The sequence below is a fragment of the Melanostigma gelatinosum genome (assembly GCF_949748355.1).
Source record: "Melanostigma gelatinosum genome assembly, chromosome: 21".
Taxonomy (NCBI): Eukaryota; Metazoa; Chordata; class Actinopteri; order Perciformes; family Zoarcidae; genus Melanostigma; species Melanostigma gelatinosum.
Window position 1 is genome coordinate 19,847,067 of NC_136654.1, and position 22,296 is coordinate 19,869,362.

Genomic DNA, 22,296 nt, shown 5'->3' on the forward strand with positions numbered 1-22,296 from the left:
AGCAGCAGAATAAGACTTTTCTTTCTATGGGAGAACATGTTTCTGACATTATTCATGAAATGTACATATTTATTGCTCATTGATCTGATCAGTCAGAATTAAATTATCTAACGGCATTTAGAGACGAAGCATATTTTTTTCATTTCTAGTTTTACCTCAGCAGCTTGACTGAGCTCATAGAAGCCAGATTATAATCTATGAACATAATATGGAATGAGATCCTGTGTTAAATCAAATTTTTGGAAATCTGGGAACTATTTAATAATTTTGCAGCTTGAAAATATCTTAGAGGCATGTATGAAACATACAACACTCACACGTCTTTCTCCGTGACCCAAATGATCAGGCATCCCACAAATTGTGGAAAACCAGAGGAGCTCAAACTTCACTAAACTGCAAAGATTCAAATCTTCTCTGTGGAATTAAATCTTCAAAATGAGCAGTTTTCCGCTGAGAGGCAGGAAGAGTCTTCTCTCTCCAGACTTGTGCTTTCATTCAGAGCGGCAGTGAGGCACTGCTGTCTTAACGAGTCAACCTTATGATACACTTTGTACATCAGCACCCATGTTCAGCATATTGGCTGTATATAGATTACATATTGTACAGCGGGATAAAACATTTGGTGCAACTGAAGTAAAAAGTACTTTGATATCATCGGCACAGAGACACAACTAGCTTCCTTGCAGGCCTGAACTATACATTCATACATTAATGCATATTATGTAGAAGCATTGATTTAGGATGGACTACTGTTTGATAATGAACGGCAGCATAAGAGAAAGTATGGCTATTACCGTGGAATGTAAAGGCCTAGCACACAAAATAACCCTCATCTAGACTGATAAAATGTCAACATTCACTATTTTGTTATTTTCACTTCTATTGCAGTTAAAGTCACACCACTGAGAGGAGGTGGTGGTGTTCTCCACGAGGTTAAATATCTTTCAAAACAGAAGACTTCCCAAAAAAGTCCAGACTAGAAGTAGTACATTACTTAAAGGGGTAAAACTCAATAACAGTCGATATGGCAGAATATCAGCTGAAACCAGTGGAAGGGAAAATCTAACCGAAGAGTTCAGTAAACACACTTCAGTTAAGGGCTGTGTGTGTCTGTGTGTCCTGGAAATGTAAATAAAAAGTGAGCATGACACCAAAGCGAACATTTGGAACCAGAAAACCCCCGACAGTCTTTCAGATCTGATGGCAACTTCCATACTGCAGTTAAACAAAGAGTAATGAGGCTTCCCAGGAGGAGAATACCAAAGGAGACAGCGTTCATGAAAACAGAAAAGGAACCAGAAAAGGGATCAAAAGTGGAAGATATCTTTGTCTTGTATCCTCAGAGCGGACTGGACACCGTGTAAGGAAGACAGGACAGCGAAGAGATACGACTCAAACTCACGAAGATCTGGAAAGAGACGAGGAATGAAGTAGGGAAAGAAGATGAGGGGAAGATAAAAGGAGGAGGGGGAAGAGAAAGACAAACATTGAGGAATCTGAGAGAACCGACAGGAAAGCAAAGACGAATTAAAACATGGAAAAGACTGATTGGAATTGCAACTTCATTTAATCACTTGTTTGGTCAGCTAAACATCACCAAACAGTTAAAAATTCCCATCACCATTTCTAGAGCAAAAGGTGACATCTTCAAATGTCTTGTTTTGACTGTCAAAAACCAAAGACGTGCAATTTACTGTAAGACAAGGAAATTCTCACTTTTTAGAGCCTGGAACCATTAAATGTTTGAACTTTTGCATGAATAATGAATAATCAAATGATCAACATAGCTGTTGACTAATTTTCTGCTGACTGACTGAATTATTCGACTAAATCGTTGCAGCTGTAATGCAGATAGATCATAAAATAATAACAAAAAATAACCAAAAACTAAAACTTAAGAGGAGTTCAATTTTATTATTGAAAGTCTTACAAAGTCGACACTGCAGCTATATTCTAGAAATGGCAGCCTAGCTAGTGAGGGGACATGCAGTACAAATAACAGTAACGCAAACTACGATTTATTTAGGAGTTAGCGATGTTTCCCAATACTAAAACTGAATTAAGTTTTGTGTATTTTAAAGGCCCATATATGGAAGAAGACTGCAAACTAGCATAGGTTATATAAATACTGCGGTATGTGTCTATACACTCGTCCCGATACAAATAAACATCAGATAAAAATGTGTGAAAGATGAAAAATAAGGCCATAAAAGCAGATGAAAATTGTATCGGTTTAGAAATATCTTTAAAGCTGCTCAGCTGATAAAGAAGCAGAGGATTCCTAGAAAACAAATGGCATTATGTTTTACAGAATGAACAGTGATGGACGACTCTGATAACGTTTTAAGATCAGGACTGAAAGGTGGGGTCGTACCTTCCTCTTCGGATGTTTCTGGAATCGCAGTGAGGCAGGAACAAGATGGAGGGAGCAGACAAAACAGACAGTGAAGTAGAAAGACAGGTAAGACTATCGACTTTTTCACATGCGCAAAGAAGCAGAGTGAAAGCAGAACAACATGCAATCAACACAAGACCTTAAAAGCAAAGCATTAAAGAGGCATTTAAAGTTTCCTTCATCTTTTGTTATCAAGGACGTCTGAAGCATCAATCCGTACAAATAAATCATCAGATTACGGCAAAAGACTACAGCCGTATACAAGCATTTTAGTTGATCTGCATCCTGCAGGCATGCCACAGCAAAGCTACATGACTGCAGAAAAATGACTGCGGAAAAAAGATTCAGTCGTGCGGAGAAGAATTGGAAAGAGTTTGTTAATCTATTATTATATATTTATTTGGGATTGTTGGAAACCTACATGGCTTTAAAGCAGTTTTCACTCCGTGTTTTTGATAAATCAATTTAAATAATTGAGTCTATGAAATATCCAGAAATAATGAGTAATATCTCAGAGAGCAACGCGACGTCCGTCCCAAACCCAAAAGATATTCAAATCACAATGATGGTGACGTCTTCACCATGGGGTCCTGTTCGTCTGACTGACCCAAAAATATATACTTTACTATCGTAGACAACCAAGAAAATGTGAGCCAATTTTGCCTAAATAAAACCCACTCAAAATGATTCATCTATTTCTGTCAATTGATTGTTGATTTTTTGACAGACTGTTTCAGCACTTGTCTCGTATTCAGCTCATTATATATAAATGTAGCTTCTACAGCCCACATAAAGTCTTACAGATTTGAACAAATTAAAATAAATATACATGCAGCAAAGCGGTGAAGCTCCTGCCATTCATCTCATGCCATCAAAGAGCTTACCAGCTCTGACTAATGAGGGTTTGTAAGTATGATCATTAACGCTCTCCTTCTCTAACAAAACCCACAGACGGAAACCCATCTACCGCACGTCCACCAGCATCAACAATAAACCCACATGCTCTCTGGTGGCGAGTGCGGATCAGACAACAAGCAGAGGAGCGTTCAGCAGCGAGCCGCAGGCATGTGTGCTAGCTGACAGAGGAACACAGCAGGCACACACAGATGGAGACATGCCAGAGCTCTTACGTACTTAAATCCCCAGCCAGTGCCCCCCAGGACTATCGCTGCCACCAGAATTGCACCAGCAACCGAGCCTATTATGATATTGGTGCCACTGGGACCTGTTGGAGTGAAGGAGTCAACCAGTGAGGGGGGGGGGGGGATGGGGGGGGGAGTGACGAGCACCAAAATGGTGGTATTATGTTGTATCTCTGTTGACTGTAAAGCATCAAAAAGTGATGTTCAATGTGACCCAAAACACTTTCAGCCAACATGAAAAAGTAGAAGAACATGTTTTGATAACTATCAAGTTTGAATTGTGATTTGACTCCTTGGTGTTACGATATCCTTCCTCCCCCGTGTCCTACACCCTTTATTTATGTACTCTCTTGACATGAATACTTTAGTTTTTATTGTTGTTTTGTGCATATTTCAGTGAGGAACAGCTGAAACTGTTCCGTCTGTTGAGCGGACTATGTGGCGCTAACTGCTCAGTGTAGTTACCTCTGTGTTTCTCTAGGTCTGCCGGTGTGGGGATGAGGATCGGGTCAACCACACTACAGTCCTTCCCAGTGTAGTCCGGATCACAGATGCACCTCATCTCGTTGCTGCAAGTCTACGAAACAAAAAGACAAAATAATGAGTGGAAGCGTCAATATCTTTTCTCGTTGATAGATAGATAGGTACTTTATTCATCCCCAGGGGGAAATTTGTAAATTATTACCCACAAACCTTCGTTTCCAGCGGCAAAACTCAGTGACACACTCACCCCGTGGTCGGAGCAGATGTGTGAGGACGAGGAGCCCGGGCAGGTGCTCAGGTTGAAGGTGGTGACGGGGAGGCAGCGACGCTCAAAACACATCATGTTTGGCCCACATGGTGTCCCATCCTCCACATAGCCCATATCCAAGCCGTCATCCAGCACTGCATGGCCGCCCCTGTAGGTCAGATGGTCACATATAATCATCACTCATTTGTGACTGCCGAAACAATAATGCAAGATCCACAAATTCAAATTCAGTGGTCTTTTTTTGTAATGTAGCGAATACAAATTATATTAGGCAGCCTGCTGTAATTGTTTAATCCTTCAAATTGCTGTTTAAACAAACCAAGCAGCCCAAGAAAAGCTGCCTTACCTGCAGTCCATGTATCTGTTCTGATGGTGGATGGTGAGACTGGTGAGCCTCCCCTGAAGTTCACCAAACCTCGGCCTATCTGTCACATTGGTGCACAGCAGTAAACCGCACAGGACGTCCCTGATGGAGACGACAAAAAACAATTTAATAATGACAAAAACTCAACTAATATGTGATTTAATGAAGCAAAAAAACAAGGGTGTGTATCCAATATGTATTTAATGAAGCCAATGCTGTCCTCTCACTGCTTGTTGCACTGCACCCATCCCTGACCACTGGAGTCCGGACCACAGTTTCCTTTCTCTGTGCCCTCAGAATTCAGCTTTTCATAGCAGAACCTGTCGGCTGAGTCTGAGAAGAGAGAACACAGTCTTGAACTCGTACGACAACCAATGGCCTTGCTTTAATGGAAGCTCTTCTCAGAAAATACAAAAGATTCTAAATGTGGGCCATGACATTTTAACCATCAAAAGGGCCACGGATCATTTAGAAATCAAGCTCAATATCCAATCCAAACCTACTGTAGCCCCACAGCGTCCTGCACTGGCTGTCTCTGGTCTTACAACGGCCTCCATAACACCGACCCTGAGGACAGAAGATGTGTTCTATTAAATGCAACAACCTGAAGCAGCAACAAACATTGAGCAACTCACGTGACTTTACCTGTCCAGCATGACACATGTAGCCATCCAGTTTGTGGACGTTATGAGGACACTGAAAGAGAGAGAATATCATCTGTATCCGTTCATCATGGTGGGGGGTTTCAGATGTCTAAATTCTTTAGGCATGCATTTTACCTGGCTGGAGTCTCCCATGCAGGTCTCAGGGATGTCACAGTCGTTAACAGTTTCCCGGCACGTCACCCCTCTCAGCTCGTACTGTCACGAACACCCACAGGAGAAGACGGAAGGAAAAAAAGAAAGACACGAGGGGGGTGGAACTGAGCAGGTGGGAGGATAAATAGTCCATCGGGGCCTTGAGAAACGGCAACAACCGCTCCGGTTAAAGTGCTGTATCAAAGCAGCTCACCTTGCAGTCCCTGCAGCAGAGCCCGTTGCTGCACATGGCATTGTGGGTAAGGGTGCACTTCTTACAGCAGTTGGCTCCACTCCGTGCACACTCCTATGGGTGAGAGATGTTCATGGCACATCTGTAGATCGCGAGTGTCAAGGTTTTTTGAACTCGCATAAGTGACTACACTTACAATCCAACTACAATCTGACAAACTGCAAAGACAGAGGGGCTGTGAGCTGAATATCGTCCCCAGTAGAGAAGCATTTCCTTTGAAAAATGTCAAGAAAATGTATTTAAACTGGAGGCTCTCCTCCCGTTAAAGATCATAAGTGCAGCACCATTTAAACTGAAATATTCTGGACAGATTGGAAAAGGATGTGACAAGTTGTTACAGTAAGTATTGGCTTTTCCAACTGGGTTTCAGGCTGAATTAAACCAATGGGATAAAATCAGCCCCAATACTCTGTGTATAAGACAAGCAATATAAAAGTAGTTAATTCAAATGTGCTCACCACGAGTGTTCCACAGTCACATTCCTCTCCCAGCTCCACAAATCCATTCCCACACTCTGGTTGGTCAAACAACTGCAGGAGAAGAAACATAAGCAGACAACAACAACACAGACCAGACAATGAAAATACATTCAAAGCAATTTAACTTTGGTAAGAACAATCTAGGATGATGACCAACCATCTCTCACCTTGCTGGGCTTGTTGAAGAGACAGCTGCCTCCTCCCTGTTGGAGGAATCGCAGGTACTCATCTATACTGCAGCGAGAGAACTTCCTGGGCAGGTAGTAACTAATTAGGACAAAAAAAGAGAAACAGAAATCTCTCGTTGCCATTTGTTGGCAACATTTGCAATATTGCTGAAGCCTTCAAAAGTCTGAATAAATATGAAAACCTGTCAAGCAAAAATGACGCTAATATTTTACACAGATGAAGTTTGGTACTTTTACAAGCTACATTTCATACTCATCCTGAAAAATAAAAAAAAATGACAACTTGTCGGTTCAATTTGACAAAATAAATATGATGAGGTATGAAATATGTCCGTCTTTGTTGCCACAGACTCCTGTTTTACTTGGGAAGTATTGCTTAGTGTGCTACAGGTGACTTGATTCATTGATTCTAAATGAAAAGGTGCATACCCTGTGTCCTCCATGATACAGCCCAGCCATGGGTCTGGACACCTGCAGTCTCCTGGACACACACGCATACAATATTTCTGTTGTCAAGACAGTTGATGACTACAAACAAAAAACGTGTTTCTGCAACTCTGTGATCTGACTGCTTGAGGGAGCTGTTAGTGCAGCAGTTTCCTTTTAATCTGAGATAAATGGAATACAATCAGCACATTCTCCGTGGAAAGTCAAAGGAGTGCTGTATAAAAGCTTTGCACTCTGAGCTTGTAAAAGACAGATTTTTAGATATAACAGCAATTCAATTTAGAATGTTATCTGGAACAACCTGAAGATGCCCTGCACAGATACGTGAATACCGCAGGAAGGAATGTATGGTTAAAACCAGTATCTAAAGTAAGGAGTTTGTATCACAAATTGCCTTTTTAAGTCTGTTTCTGAATCATGTCAAGAGATATTGTCCTCCCGTGACTCTGTGTCAGATCTCAACCGATATCTGCAATGTATGTTCGTCTCACCTGCAGCCAGTCGCTCTTTGTTTCTCAGCATGCCAATGTTCTGGCCAAGGCTTTGACTCAATGTGATGGCCATGGGACCCACGCTGCCATACTGAAGACACACATATAAATCAAGTTAATGATATCGACTAGAGAGAAGAGAGACTGAACCGGCCTGAGTTCTCATGAGAATGACTGATTACTTCTGTAAATATCCATCTTCATGAAGTTCATTGGACAAACACAATGCTTTGTTGCTAATCGCTCTCATCTAATCCAAGTAAGGGACACAAGTCTCACCTCATTGATGCCTCCACCTCTAGTGACTGAGCAGATGCCCCCAATGTAGGCTGCCTCACTGCGGCTGCCCATGAACGTCCTCCCACTGTGGGGAAGACAGAGAAACTTAATAATAGGCGCAGGAGGAGGAGGAGGAGGAAGACAGAGAAGAGAAACAAGAAAAGGAAGAAGACAGAAGAAGACAGAGAAGAGAAACAAGAAAAGGAAGAAGACAGAAGAAGACAGAGAAGACGAAGAAGAAAAGGAAGACAGAAGAAGACAGAGAAGAGAAACAAGAAAAGGAAGAAGACAGAGACGACAGAGAAGAGAAACAAGAAAAGGAAGAAGACAGAAGAAGACGAAGAAGAAAAGGAAGAAGACAGAAGAAGACAGAGAAGACGAAGAAGACAGAAGAAGACTGAGAAGACCAAGAAGACAGAGAAGAGAAACAAGAAAAGGAGGAAGAAGAAGACAGAGAAGAAGACAGATGACAGAGAGGAAGACAAAGAAGAAGAAAAAGACAAAGAAGAAGACATAGAAGAAGATGAAGAGGACGAAGACGAAGAAGACGGATAAAATGAAGATGAAGAAGACAGATAAAATGAAGACGAAGAAGACAGAAGAAGACGAAGAAGACTGATAAAATGAAGAGTAAGACAGGGAAGAAGAGATAAAAACACGACCACCGACTACAATCAGGAGCTTGAACTAACGAGAAGAGGTGAACGGCGTCCGGGCGTTCCTTGATGCTCTCCTTCCTGTACTTCATGAAGTCGCGCAGGGTGAGCAAAGCGTCGTCGCCCACGGATATCCTGTTTTCAGAAGACCAGGTTTCCATGGCCACCAGGACGATGCGAGTGTTGAGCTGCTCCTTGTAGATCTGGAAACATCAAAAGGAGAAAACGCATTCGGAAAATGTCTCTCTTGACAGTTCGTCACCATCATCCCTCAGAACAATTGAAGCAACAACCGATTACAACACATTACAACAGAAAGGATTGAAAGAAAAATAAATCATAATTAAGTTCAAATTAAAGGATAAACATGTGTGAAAGTGAATAACATAGTAATCAGAAGTGTCCTCTTAGCCCTATTTATCTCCATCTATCGGGAGAAGAGTACAAAATAAAAACCACTAAACTAAAGTTTGCGGTCGTGGAAAAGATTCAGACCCGAAGGGGTTAACTGGGAGATAAATATTGCAGATGATGGAGACAGTAGAATCCGTCTCTACTTTAGACAAGCGAGTGGGAGACGGCAAGCAGCGGTCGGTTGCCATGGAAACCAGCATCACTGCGTTTGTCGGTGAAGGGTTTGCCATGCCGGTGCTATACATGGCCACGTACACAAACGGGTCATCATACAACACATCGAATGGACGAAATAAGAAATGTAAAATACCCTATCAAACGATGGTGAGGATTCAATAGATGAAAGCAAATATTTGACATTCAAAGAAGACGGTTAAAAATAAAACAGACGGTAAAACAGCTTGTTGGCTTTTTGTGGACCGGTAAGTGATGATGGCAGCTGTTCCACTCAGGAAAGTTTCATCTGCGAGAGAACAAAGCTCTGGATTGTGGCAACTGCCCTTAGTAAGCTCAAGAGACTCCCGATAATAGATTCACTATGAAGGGGTGCCATGTTTAAAAAAATAATAAGAGATGATAGGAAGAGGGAGATCACAACTGCTCAACAGTGTTTCCACTCACCGCGTCGGCCATGTTCACCACCGCTTTGGCAAAGTTCTTCGTCTGAGTGGACGACCGACGAAGCTGCACGAACTAACAAGAGGAGAGAAACGTTGCTGCGTGACCGCCTTTCATCTTTGTTCTGTGCCGTCTTATCTTAAAATCCCTTTTTTAATGAAAGTCACGCTCACTTCTTCTTAATGCCTTCATGCAGCACTTACAGAGATGAGGAAAAGAAAAAGCTTCACACCTACCAGCTCATGGTCGTTGACCACCATCAGCTCGATGTACTTGGTCTCAGTCTGGACGGTGCGCTGGCCTCGCCGCACCTGGAGGGGGCAAAAGAAAGCCACACAGGCAGACCTTTGACTCCGCTGTCATAATCACCTTCACACAGGACGAACAGACACACAATATGCACACACACACACACACGCTAATGTTTGTGAAACTCTAGTCTTTGTCCTTGAGAGGAAACACAACTTTGAGAGCAACAGTCATTCTTTCAATAAGCAGAATAATGAAAACATAATTTGCAGCTTCTGTATCCAATGACTTTAGGAGTCTAACGAGAAAGAAAACTACCTTTAAAGCCTGTGAAAACTTCTAATCTTTTTCTCGGCAGCATTGACTATTCATGACTAAACAAGTGACAAATAAACATCGTCAGGTATTATTTAGTAAGATTTCAACACTCTGCTTATTTTGCCATTGCTTCACAGTCCTGATGAAGCAAACAACCCAACAACTGTCTCAAATGTTCAATTGTAATTGGTGCACCCACGTATGAGACAGACACATTTTTCAACTGAGCTCAGCCCATTTAAAGCCAGTGAGAAGAGAACAGACAGAATACAGAAACCAGAAATGAATGTTGACGTCTAGGGTCAAAATGGATGCAGCAGGGGCTAACCAATCACCCTCAATATGCTTTACATCAGAAATGTGTCGTACAAGAATGATCAACAGTGAATCAGTTGGTATCAGTCGAGTAATATTCTCAGATTTTAGAAAGCTCCTGCAGATGTACGACACCGCTCTCCCTTTTCTTACTTATCTTATTAGCATGAAAGCTGAGACAAGCCGTCAGTATTAGTGTGGGAATTTGGCATCATCTGACAGACGTCTCTGTAAAATATTAATTGGGTTTGCATATCTCAACTCTGATGTTTCCCTCATGGTGACACTTTGTGTAAATGATGCGACATGTTCCTGGCGGGCCATCTGTCTGCGTGCATGGAGGTGTGTTGTGAGAATGGTCTGAAAACTGACTTGTCTTTTTGAGCGTCTCAAGATTTCTGTAAAAACAGGCTCCTCCTCTTCAGACCAGTTGTCTCCATCCTTCAGTTGACCGTCTGGAGGCCCCTCGGGCTCAGTGCTGTTCACGGAGCACCCTGGCAAACACACACACACATGCACAGAGTAAGTGAGAGTAAAAGTGGCTCGTCATCAGTCCAGGGATGGATGCAACTATGTATTTTAGTCTACTGATCTGCAGAAGAAATCAATATTACACAGCCGGCGGAGGAGAGAGGAGGAAGGGGGAGAATATAACTGGCCAAATGGGAGGGAGAGAGAGAGGAGGGAGGAACGGTAGGGGTTGGGAAACAGGAAGGAGGAGTGTCAGGGACAAAGAGGAGAGGTAGCAAAGAGGCAGCCAAATGAGACATTTAGTGCAAGGGCGAGGAGGGCAGCTGGACAACCTGAGGAGGACGCTGTACACTGCAGTGAGTGTGTGAGTGTGTGTGTGTGTGTGTGTGTGTGTGTGAGAGAGAGAGAGACAGAGAGAGAAAGTAGCAACCAAAACTTGCATTACATAACACTTGTTTGTTTTAGATCCATGCAATGTCAAGGACAAGACTGAACATGTTATCCTCAAACAAGTAGCGGCAAGCAGCCTTTTGGCTCGTCGGTAACAAGCTGCTTCCTGTCGGGTTTCATCAAATCTAATCTGTTAACAACAAAGTTTTGCCAGAATCAAGACAGTGTGAGAAGTCTTTCATTTGTATTATAGCTGGATTTGCGCAGCAGGTATGGTGTCACTGAGGATAATGAATCAGAGGGTGAACCAGACAGGGATTTTGTATTCGTCAAACCTTTATCATTGCATCAGGAGGGACTAAAATACTTTTGGTTGCAGGGAAAAGTAACTGTGAGGAGTCTCAGGTGTGCAGTTTTACGGTGGTCCTACCTGGACAGGGAGGTGGGAAGAGGTCAATGTCCGGCATACGATACACAATGTGGTCGTTCTGCTCCTGAACGCCGTCCTTAAAAAACATAAACAACAGAAAGAGAGAGAGAGAGAAATAAATTGCTTTACTATTTGACATTACTTTATTAAAATTAAACTAATTTTCAAAAATTAAAATTAGTTTGGAGAAAAAAATATTTAAAAGAGTAAAAGAGTTTTGACGCAACTTTAATTGCCTAAATCTTCTTTGCATCTTTCTTATTTCAGAAGATTTTAACTACAAACGCTTTGAGTTCAGCATCCATGTTTGTCTGAACCGGAAAGAGAGTTACAGATATGAAAATTGAATTTAAGTAAAACTTCACCTCAAGCCAAACGGAAACCTCAGTCAGACCTCAGCAGACAGTGAATCACATTATGTAGTATTTAACATTTGTATACGTTTTCAATAACACGTGCATAAAACAGTTGTTTTATTTAAGTTGTGATGTATCGTGTATACATCTCTTTGAAATGGCTAGTTTACCTATTCAAGATAATACAATATCAGGTTGGTCATTACTTAAAAAGTGGTTCCCTAGAAAGAAATGAATTACCTCGTCTCATCCTGAGCTTCTCTGTGTGAAAAAGCGCTGCCGTGTCCTCTGAAGTGCAGATAGTTCAACGGGAAGGAAAGTGCTCTGATGCATCATGAATCAATCATTGGGCTGTCATAGTGGCAATAACACTGCTGGACACTGTGGTGCACTTGAGCTCGGGATGAATACTTTATGAAAATCAGCCATCTGAGGTAGAGCCGAGGAGGGAGTGAAGGATTTTAAAGATCAGCTGGGAGGCTATTGATCCATCTCTCCAGTCTATGTAATAAAGCTGTACTTCGATTACTGGTGGTTCTTAATGGGAAAAAAAGCTCTGCCTCTTCCACTCTAAACACTTTCTCCCCCACTCCCTTTGGTTACTCTCCTTTACTTCCATTTCTTTTTAATACTAGATCTACTCTACAATCAAATCAGAGTCTTTTTTTAAAGATCTAAAAAGCTTCTTCTGTATTCATTCATTTGAGATTTCTCCTCTCTCTCTCTTTGTGAGACGATGTCTCCCTCAGATATGAGACATGAGATGTGTTTCAGTGGTGGTGGATTGTGTGTCAACTCAATACCTTCCATACAGCAGCTCAGAGATAGAGTAACACTCTCTGGACTGACGGTAAGTCACTGACACTGGACAGAGACACTGAGACTGTGGGTGACTTTTAACCATATTTTGTTAACAATTGCAGCCAGTTTTTGGGAGATTTTTTTTTCTCGTCACAACCCTGTTACTGCCTCAGTTTGATGCCAAGAAATTGAATATGCGTGTGTTTACTACTATTTATACGAGTTGATACTCCCTGCTAGGTTTCTCCTCCCTAAAGTCCTGACTCACCTCTCCACTGCCAACTGGTTCAATCCCGTAGGAGAAGTTTCCGTCAGAAAACATCCCCCTGAAAGCAAACAAACACAGCAGCATGTTACAGTTTGTCTGGGGGTGTTTGTGTGAGTCTGTGTTGTTCTTTTAATTTAGCCTCGACCAGCACGTTGTGTAAATGCAGTAAGAACTCTGCTCATTTTTAAAACTCTGCTGCAGGATGTTATTTATTGTATTTTAAAAGTAATATTTTGAGGTTTTGGGGAATATGCTTGTTTGCTTTCGTGACATGAGGGAAAATAAGCTTACTTGTCAAAATGTCAAACTATTCATTGAATTGTTTTACGGGTACTTTTCTACTCATCTGAAAAAGAAAATGGATTTTTTTTTTACTTGTTAATGCTTAATGAGCCATCTAATGTGTTTTATGCAAATTTAAAGCAAGTCTCCAAACATTGGAACCACTTAAAACACAAAACTTTGGGTCCTGACTGAGACGAGATTCTAAGGGACACAGTATTGGACTCACCGTAGGCCGTGGCAGGTGGACAGAGCAGCCCAGGAGCCCGGCAGCCCTCGCAGGCGCCCATGGTAGTAGCAGTGCTCGCCTCCCTGGAAACAAACCACAGATGCCAGTGAGACACTGAACCCTCCATCGTCCAGTAACGCGTTCATGTCACATTTCAGACAATGAAACCAACAGCGACTGTGAAGCCCCTGATCTCCTGGCCCCTAAACAGGCAAGGTATTTACTGTCGACCTGATGGGATCGACTGGAGGATATCAGTGACTACCGTCAACTTAGCGTCTGTGAAAACCTACAGCGGCTGCAGCTGAGTTTAGTTTCACTGAGGAAAAGACGCGTGTGTACAGTGTGTGTGTGTGTGTGTGTGTGTGTGTGTTTGGGTGATGGGGAGAGCAATTTAAGTATGAGGACAGGGCTGTCAAATGGGATAAAACTTAGTGATGGACTCAGGTTTCAATGTAGAGTCAAGTCGGTGTAAGCGTGCACTCTTTTCCCTCAAACACAGATTTTCAGAAGTAAGTCAGTCGTATGCATGCATTGACCATGAAATTGTATTGTAGTAAAGTATTAAAACTCATTGTTTTGATTGAATGAGTGAATTTGGCAACAAACCACACAATGGCAACAATTTCAGTTTCCTGCAGCACAAAATCAAAGAACGTCCCGGTCTCATCTCAAGGTTACAGTTGACACGAGACATCAGAGGACGACTGTGACTCTCGCTTGCGTGTTTTTAAGTTCAAACTCAGTGGAGAGCTCTTTTAATATCTCGGATAAAATGACAAACTTCCCTCTCAGTTTGGCAGAACTGCTGTCAGGTGTTAACTGCACAACTCGTCTCCAGATAACTTCACCAGATTCTTTATAATCCCCTGAAAGGCTTCGACTGGATGATCATGTTTTGAATATAGTGTTTCCACACTGCCTCTCACAGCACAGGAAGGATCCGATTACAACAATTGGAGAGGAGACTTGCCGACAGTCAAGCAGCACCTGCATGTTTAAATGTGTGAGCTAGTATAAATTGTCTTAAAAAGACAGAATTACACTCAGGAGAGGATTTTTTTATAATCAAGCAGGATTCATCCAAGTGGATGGAGGTTACGGTCGAGTGTGTGTGTGTGTGTGTATGCGTGCGACTGTGTTTGTGAGAGAGGGTCAGTTTCAGGTGTTTGTAATGAACCCCAATAAGTAATATCTGCCACCTGAGCCTGTTGTCTGACACGGCTGATAGACCAAAAAGAAAAAGAGGCAACGTGGATACGCTGCTCTTTATGCTTGGTCAACCTTGACTCTGAGCCGCTTAAACCTGAACAAATCTCCTGGATGTCCTTGATTTCCAATCAAGTACGACCTCGCAAAAATATTCACCTGCTTCTGTGCATTAAGAGGCTTCATCACTGGATCTAAAATGGATCACTGTACTGGGTTCACAGGGAGGAGGATTTTAACAATTGAGATGGGATCTGCGTCAAACTAGAGGTTTGTTCATCCCTCACCAGGTGGGAGTCGAGCGCCATCTTTAAATTAATCTGTGTCTACCAAACACGATGTGTTCGATCTCAGAGGAGACACAGTGCTGGTTTGCTTATTATTACATCTGGGAGAAGGTAGTGTTAATGCATTTTCTCTGTTTTGGTGTTTTGCACTGATCTGATTACACGAAGGAAGCTGTAAAAAAATTGCAAACCTGAAAAGGCTTTCATTGATTTTACACCAGTTCCACGTGACAAAACTAAGGGACGAGGCCTCCACTTGCTGACTGGTGAAAATATGCTTCATTCTTGGGGGATGAAATCAAAACAAAAGTTAGCATCAAAGTCACTACAACCGCCCTGCTGCAATTGTAATTGGTCGGACATTTATCTCAATTCCTCTTATTTATGTAGGATGTAGAGGTCACAAGCAATATCTCCACAAAAAGATTCATTACAAGTACAAAGACACTAAATACAAATAAAAACATACATAACTTAAGAAGTGATGCATGTCTAACAATTAGCTAAAAATCATATTCCACTATTTTTCAGAGTTTATTTCGACTCAGTGCCAGTTCATCTGTTGAGGAAGATAAGGACTTCAATCATTCATACCGAACAGTGAGACAGCCCACAGCACTTAGTCCAGGGCAAGATGATAAATAAATAAAAAGGTAGGATTACAAGGCTAAATGGAGGAAATCCAATTGCCTAACACAGCAGACACACACCGACTGAGTGTGCGTTTCAGCAAGATGTGTGTACTTCAAATAATGGCCACTCACACACGCAAATAAAACCATGTTAAATGAGAAAATCGTGGATTAAACATGAAATATCATCAGGGACAGGTAAGCAGGACACTACATTAGAAGTAAGTGATGATAACTTTGAAATAGAAACTGCTTGCAAGCACAAATAAAAGGCAAATAGACAGTTACAGGAGAGACACGATTAAATGTGACAGTAGAAACTAACTGAGTTAGAAAAGCTGGAGTTTACTTGCTGTCTGGACTTTGACTCAGCATTGTTGAGCTGAGAGGACCGGCGGAAAGGTACTGAAACAACAGGAGCTAATGTAAAGTGAAAGGAAGACGGATCAAAAGAGCCAGTGAGGAATATTAGACGCCATCAAAAAGAGTTTGTTGGCACTCAAAGGAGCACTCAAAACCAATTTAGAAATTTCAAAAAACAAAAAGTAAGGAATTGAAGCGCGAGTATTCAGCGGCACAATACAAAATGTATACAACAGCTCCTATCAATTCCAGCACATCCTCGTCACTCATTCACTTCCTCGTTTAGTCGAGTGTCATTGAGATTCAATCCGACCGAGCCGGTCGCCAGCTCAACGCGAGAGCGTCGATCCACAGGGACCAAGGAGAAAAAGTGACGATCAAAGCAGGAGGAATTTATTGGCACGTCAATAAAACTAAATGAATAAAGGTGGAGATGGTGGGGGAGGGGGCTACATACACCGGGTGCTCAGTCCAATATGCAGAGAATTAAATGTCCATATAAGCATTTTGTGCATTGCTATTGTGTAATGATCACTCTTGAGAATAAAAAGAAAATGCCCCAGGACTTCCCAAACATCTTATTAATTAAATTTGTCTTCATTTATGTTTCATAATTTAGCTCTTACATAATCTGTATCTATCTTTTTATGTAATATTACATTGGTAGAGAAATAATGGAATTCATATTTTTCCACCCCCTGCAAACATTGTCCCTTGATTTGTTTGGTTCAGACCTTTGCAAATAAACTCATTAATTGCTGAATATTACACATCTGGTTCCAGACCACAGGCCGCACTGTGGTTGTAAGATTTGGTTTAGTTGGTTTCTGTAAATGGACATGATTTGAATTCCCCTCACGACACAATAGACCCACACTGCTGCTGCTGACTGCTAGTACCCATGGAAACCATGTACTGATTGGTCAGGCGGGCGTTGGCAGAGATAAAGTAAAAGAGAGACGGAGAGAGATAGAGGGAGGGACAGAGACTAAAATAAAGCAGAGGATACAGACAGAAAGAGGCCGTCTCTACCAGATGTTCTTGAGTCTAGTCAACAAACTATAATATTATTATAGGACGGTTTGAGAGGACGACATCAACAATTCAATCAGCAGCCAGAGAGCCGTCTTTGGACGCAAAAGATTCAGAATGATGTGCGGATTGATTGGTGGTAGAAACCAGAGAATGCAGCAAAACACATGAGCTAACAGTCGGCTGAAGCAGAAGATCTTCATAGCAGTTTATAACAAGCCCCTATACATCCAAAAACATTTCTATTTAAATTCATTTCTGCCTGAGTTGAAGGATAAAAACGCACTGCTGCTATTGGTTCAGGGGGATACACCCATTCATGTTCTAACACACACTGGACATAAAAGCTACACTGTTGTATGCATTTGCACACAATCAATTTATATCAAATATGCTGTTCAATTCTGATAGAAAAGAGGATGCCAGCATTTCTCAAAAGTTTATTTAAATGACATTCTGGGAAACACGCTTATCATTTTCTTCAGAGTTCGATACGAAAATTGATACCACTCTCGTGTATGTTAAATATGATGCCACAGCCAGCAGCTGATTCGCTTAACTTTGCACAACTACTGGAAACAGCTGGCCTGGTTCAGTGCAAAAGGTATAAAAGTATCAAATCAAACAATAAAATGTGTTAACTAGTGAGGTTTAGAGGTGCTTTCAGGTAGATTTGGTTACGTTTGGACATAACCAGACGAGCAGTTTTCCCCGTTTCCAGTCTTTATGTTAAGCATTTATTGTACGCCGGTTTATTTTCCCTAGGATGGCGAAGTAATAACCCGCCCTACTCTGCCTCTGATTGGCTAGTTCTCGGTGCCGTCATTGGTTGGGTTTAGGCATGAGGAGCGAGACTGGTTAGGGTAAGAATATCAGGGAGAGCCAATCAGAAGCAGGGTAGGGCGAGCCATGCCTTTGCCATCCTAGAAAAAATAAACATGTCTTACTGTACAGACAGTAGAGAGCGGTAACACTCTTCTCATCCAACCTTCGGCAAGAAAGCAAACGAGCGTATTTCCCAATAGGTCAAACTATTTCCATGAGATTCTATAAGAGACTCACCATATTCTGAGACAGACGCCCATTCTCATCGTAGTGACGCTCCACGTAGTCTGTAGACAGCAGATTGCTGGGAAAAAGTGAGAAAAGCATTAATCACTCCAACACTTAGTTTCATCCTGAATTCAATAATTGTTTGAAAAAGCAAGATTGCAGCACTGCGTGACTACTGGCACCAATTATGGGTCATTATTCTAGACAGCCATTTAACAGAATAACATTACAAATCAGACATTATGACTTGCATGAGTCTAGATCAACAAACGGTTGATTCATAAGTAAAAAACACAATGTGTGAAGATTCATTTATTCTCAGTGTTTAGAAAGCCAGTTTATCAGATCAACGCAGTCCATCACAGCTAAATGTGTGGGGTGAGAAGAGGGGGAGGGGAGGGGAGGTATACATTCAGCCTGCGGCCAGTCCATTTAATGCCAACACACAGGACTTACAGTACAGACTTTAGGTGGGCGGGACAGACGGGTGAAGGGAGAAAGGCAGTAAGCGTGTGCATGAGAGGATGGTCATGTCCCTGGTTTGGTGCCTCAATGGTGCAGATGTGTGAATGCTTTGCGGGCATGTGGTGACTTACTGGTTGAGTTCCAGGTCAAGGATGAAGGACGCGCCAAAGGCCTCCACCAAGAAGCTGCTCTGGGCCAGATGGACGGGCTGAGGGAGGAGAAGTTGGAGGAGCGAAGAGAGGACAAATTGGACTGAGATTTACATTTGATTAAAATGACAGATACCGAAGGAAGAAGCAACAAAAACTAAAACTAAAATATGCAATAAAGAAGTACTTGGATGTCCAGAGCTTACTTTCAGATCAATAACCGCTGCATCTCTAGCTCATATCTCTGCATGATGTTGGTCCCAGACGCTGACTCAAACAAATAACTCGCTAATTTGGCAGGTATTTCATGTTTTCAGGAACAAATGTGACAGAATATGATAAATAGAAAGTGGAGGAGGGAAGAAGATCGATGGATGTTTCATATAAAATAACTTAAAAGACACAGAGAGCAAAGCAACAAAGCAACATAAGAAAGGGAGGCTCTATTTCGGGAACCTCTTCCCGGAGGCGAGATCGCCTCGTCCATCCCCGAGGCTTTTTTAGGATAACACTGGGTATTGTGGCTGATCAGCTCAGTCTCATCCACAGAGCTCTGTGGTGGCTCCCAGCACTACTTACTGGCCAAGCTGAAAGGAAGGTCTCATTAGTATTGCCATGCACTCTCTGCAAACCACTTAGTATCAATCTAAATCTCCGCTGGGTCCACAATAAAATGCCCACAATGGTGCCTGTGAGCAGAGACAAGAGAGCTGCATCAGCTGCTCCGACTGTGGTGATGGTCAATTGTATACTATTTTTATTGTTTAAACATGAAAGCCCAAACTTCTCCACAAACTTCAAGCAGATCACCTTCTAGAGGGCTCCTCTCAGGGACGCGAGGTCCTGAGATGGCACGCTGCCCACCGAGGGTAGCTGAAGGGCAGACCTGTGTCATATCCACTGACAGGCCTGCAGCTGACTGACAGGCAGCGTTTATAGTGAAGGTAACGAGAGAGGACAGGTAGATGTGTGAAATAGAATCTAATGGACTGGAAAGGAGGAGGCAGCTAGAGGAGGGGGGGGGGGGGGTGAGGTTTTTTTTGAATGCCCTGTTATGGCCCAGGGTAAACTGGCATCATGTGGGGGGTGTCACAGAGTGGGGTAAACCGACACATGACCTCAAAAGAGATGACAAACAGGGGTGAGTCAGAGTGCAGGTGAAGGATAGGGGCACATCCATCTTCTAGACTTACACAACGATGTTTGTCTCTCCGTTCTCCCTTTTCAACTCTTTTATCCATCTATTTATGATGCAATACGTTTTTAAATATTCATTGTTTTCAGGTTATCAGAGTGGGGGCACATACAGAACATGTTGATATGTGGCTGTACTAAATCGTCAGTGTGTCGCTTCAAAGAATATAGTAAAAGGAACAAAAAATGTATCACAAAAAACAGCTAAGTCAAGGGCCAGGACAAACTATCTCGCAAAATAATACCTGAAACATGAATGACACCCATTTACTGGGACCGTGGTCACAATTTGAACTAAACAACTTTTAGGAACATGTTGAAACCGAGATTAAATGAAGGGGTATAATAGCTCAATACGCGTGCAGACAAAACTCACCTGCGCTTCGGCTGTGTAGTTTTTGACCCGAGTGTTCAGGCGGCTGTGGAGCAGCTCCTCCTGGGAGTGGATCTGTTGCAGGAGCTGCTTGGGCTGAACGACCTCTTCTGCAGGCGGCAGCCTTCCTTCCAGACTGACCCGTTCCCTCAGACCTGCAAGAGTCCACGAGCAAGTTCAGTGCACAGCCAGCATGAGCACCGATGCTGGCACCGGTGCAACAATAGCACGGTCCTTGTTATTGCACCGGTTGAGTGGATGCATTAACTGACAGAAAACATGCATTTTATTTGTTTTTTTCCCCAATAATGAATGGTTGCATGTGATACACTAAACAATAACATGAAAGAAAAGCGTCGGAGCGTCTTACCTGTCACGGCGCACCGTGCACACGCTGCAGCGAACAGCAGGCACCTCACAGCGAGCATGATGCTCACATAGTCCCAGGGATATCCTCGGTGCAGCGCCGTTAAATGAACCGACACGAGCCGTGCGCGGAGCTGCAGTAGGACTGTTGTTGACAGTGAAGACAAACAGAACAGCGGGGTTCCTTTAAACGCGGCGCCCGCATTTCTCAACCCCTCTCCGCCTGAAGAGAGTTAAAAGCCCCCTGGCGAGGCTCCGCTGCTCGGCTCCAGCAGCATGGCGTGTGTCGGTGTCAGCGTTATCACACATACACACAGACACACTCCTATATCGGTCTGACGATGACGATACTGGACTTGATTGAAGCAATGAGGCTGCGCGCGGAGCAGTGGAAAGGGAAACAAGGGGCACGTGGGGTTTGATGACACACCCACGCTCTTTGGCCGGGTAACCCCTGATAGTAGACTCCAACTAAAGAATGAATAATAACATCGTATTTCTGTCTGAATTAGGATTATGTTAATTCTTTAAAATTAAGATACGTTTGTTACATAACGTCTTAAATACATTTGATATGGCGTTTTAATCTGTTTTTTCTCTCTTTATTAATCGTAGCAAACCTAATCAAACATATATTAATCATTAGCTTTGCCGAATGGTAATCTGTTTTTGTCATCAGTGAACCTGGTGACTGACTTTTAAATTCCTAACTATAAAGATCGGTGGTCTGGATCTCAAAAAGGAGTCATAGGATTACATTTAAAAAGTCACAAGATTATTGCGATACAAAAAGAAAGAAAATTAATATTTGTGTCACACCCCAAAACAAACTATTTTGGACTTTACTCTGGTTTTTCCTTTTTTGTATACAGGGTACTTTTAGGTCTTGTAAGAAATTTGAGCATGTGTGTTCAGTAGATATAATAAAAGTGTTTAATGATTCATATTTAAGAATTAATAATTAGTCATAATCATAAGTGTTTTGGAAATGCATAATTAAGACAAGCATAAAGTGTTCTAGGATTAGTAGCTAACAGTAGAATTTGAGACATGTAGCTTTTGGCCAATAGGAATTGGGATAAACGGAAGTGGAGGAGTTTCGGACGGATTTGAGGGCGGGGATAGGAAGTGTTTTTCGAGCGTGGTGTTTTCGAAAGTGGACCTGGTACGAGGTTACCATCAAGTGCCCGTTCACCCGCTGGACATTCCCAAGACTGCGCTGATCACTCCGTTCGGCCTGTTTGAGTTCTTGAGGATGGCGTTTAGCCTAAAAAACGCAGCGCAGACGTTCCAGCGTCTAATGGACACGGTGCTGAGGGACCTGCCTTTCCTGTTCGTCTACCTGGATGACATCCTGGTGGCCAGTTCATCAAGAGCGGAGCACAGGTCTCACCTCCGGACTCTATTCGAGCGACTCAGCCAGCACGGGTTGATCATCAACCCGGCTAAGTGCCAGTTTGGGTTGACCACCATTGACTTTCTGGGTCACCGCATCACAAAAGGACGGGGCGCTCCCCCTCCCGGCAAAGGTGGAGGCAGTGACTAACTTTACACGCCCACTCACGGGGAGGGCCCTGCAGGAGTTTTTAGGCATGGTGAACTTTTACCATCGCTTTATTCCCCGAGCAGCGCAAGTGATGCGGCCCCTGTACGAAGCCCTGAAAGGCAAGGCCATCAAACAGCTGGTGGATTGGACTCGAGAGGGAACTTGCGTTTGTTGATGCGAAAACAGCTCTGGCAAGCACAACAATGCTGGCACACCCGTCACATAAGGCTCTGATTGCAATCAC

General features: G+C 42.7%; 1 protein-coding gene across 1 annotated transcript; it reads right to left on the minus strand.

The window, feature by feature from the left end:
• Positions 1–767: 767 nt before the first annotated feature.
• Positions 768–20,621, minus strand: adam11 (ADAM metallopeptidase domain 11). Its single transcript, XM_079292715.1, has 27 exons — positions 20,511–20,621; positions 20,144–20,295; positions 18,556–18,632; positions 17,969–18,035; positions 13,384–13,466; positions 12,873–12,930; positions 11,448–11,505; positions 10,529–10,650; positions 9,511–9,585; positions 9,278–9,349; positions 8,279–8,445; positions 7,587–7,671; positions 7,308–7,398; positions 6,799–6,850; positions 6,349–6,448; positions 6,161–6,232; positions 5,664–5,756; positions 5,432–5,512; positions 5,298–5,348; positions 5,156–5,219; positions 4,880–4,985; positions 4,635–4,754; positions 4,268–4,436; positions 4,003–4,114; positions 3,530–3,620; positions 2,375–2,392; positions 768–1,408 (listed from the first exon to the last, which is right to left on the minus strand). Exons 1-27 carry the CDS (start codon positions 20,566–20,568, stop codon positions 1,399–1,401), a joined length of 2,304 nt encoding a protein of 767 aa, XP_079148841.1. The 5' UTR covers positions 20,569–20,621; the 3' UTR covers positions 768–1,398.
• Between the last annotated feature and the right edge of the window lie 1,675 nt (positions 20,622–22,296).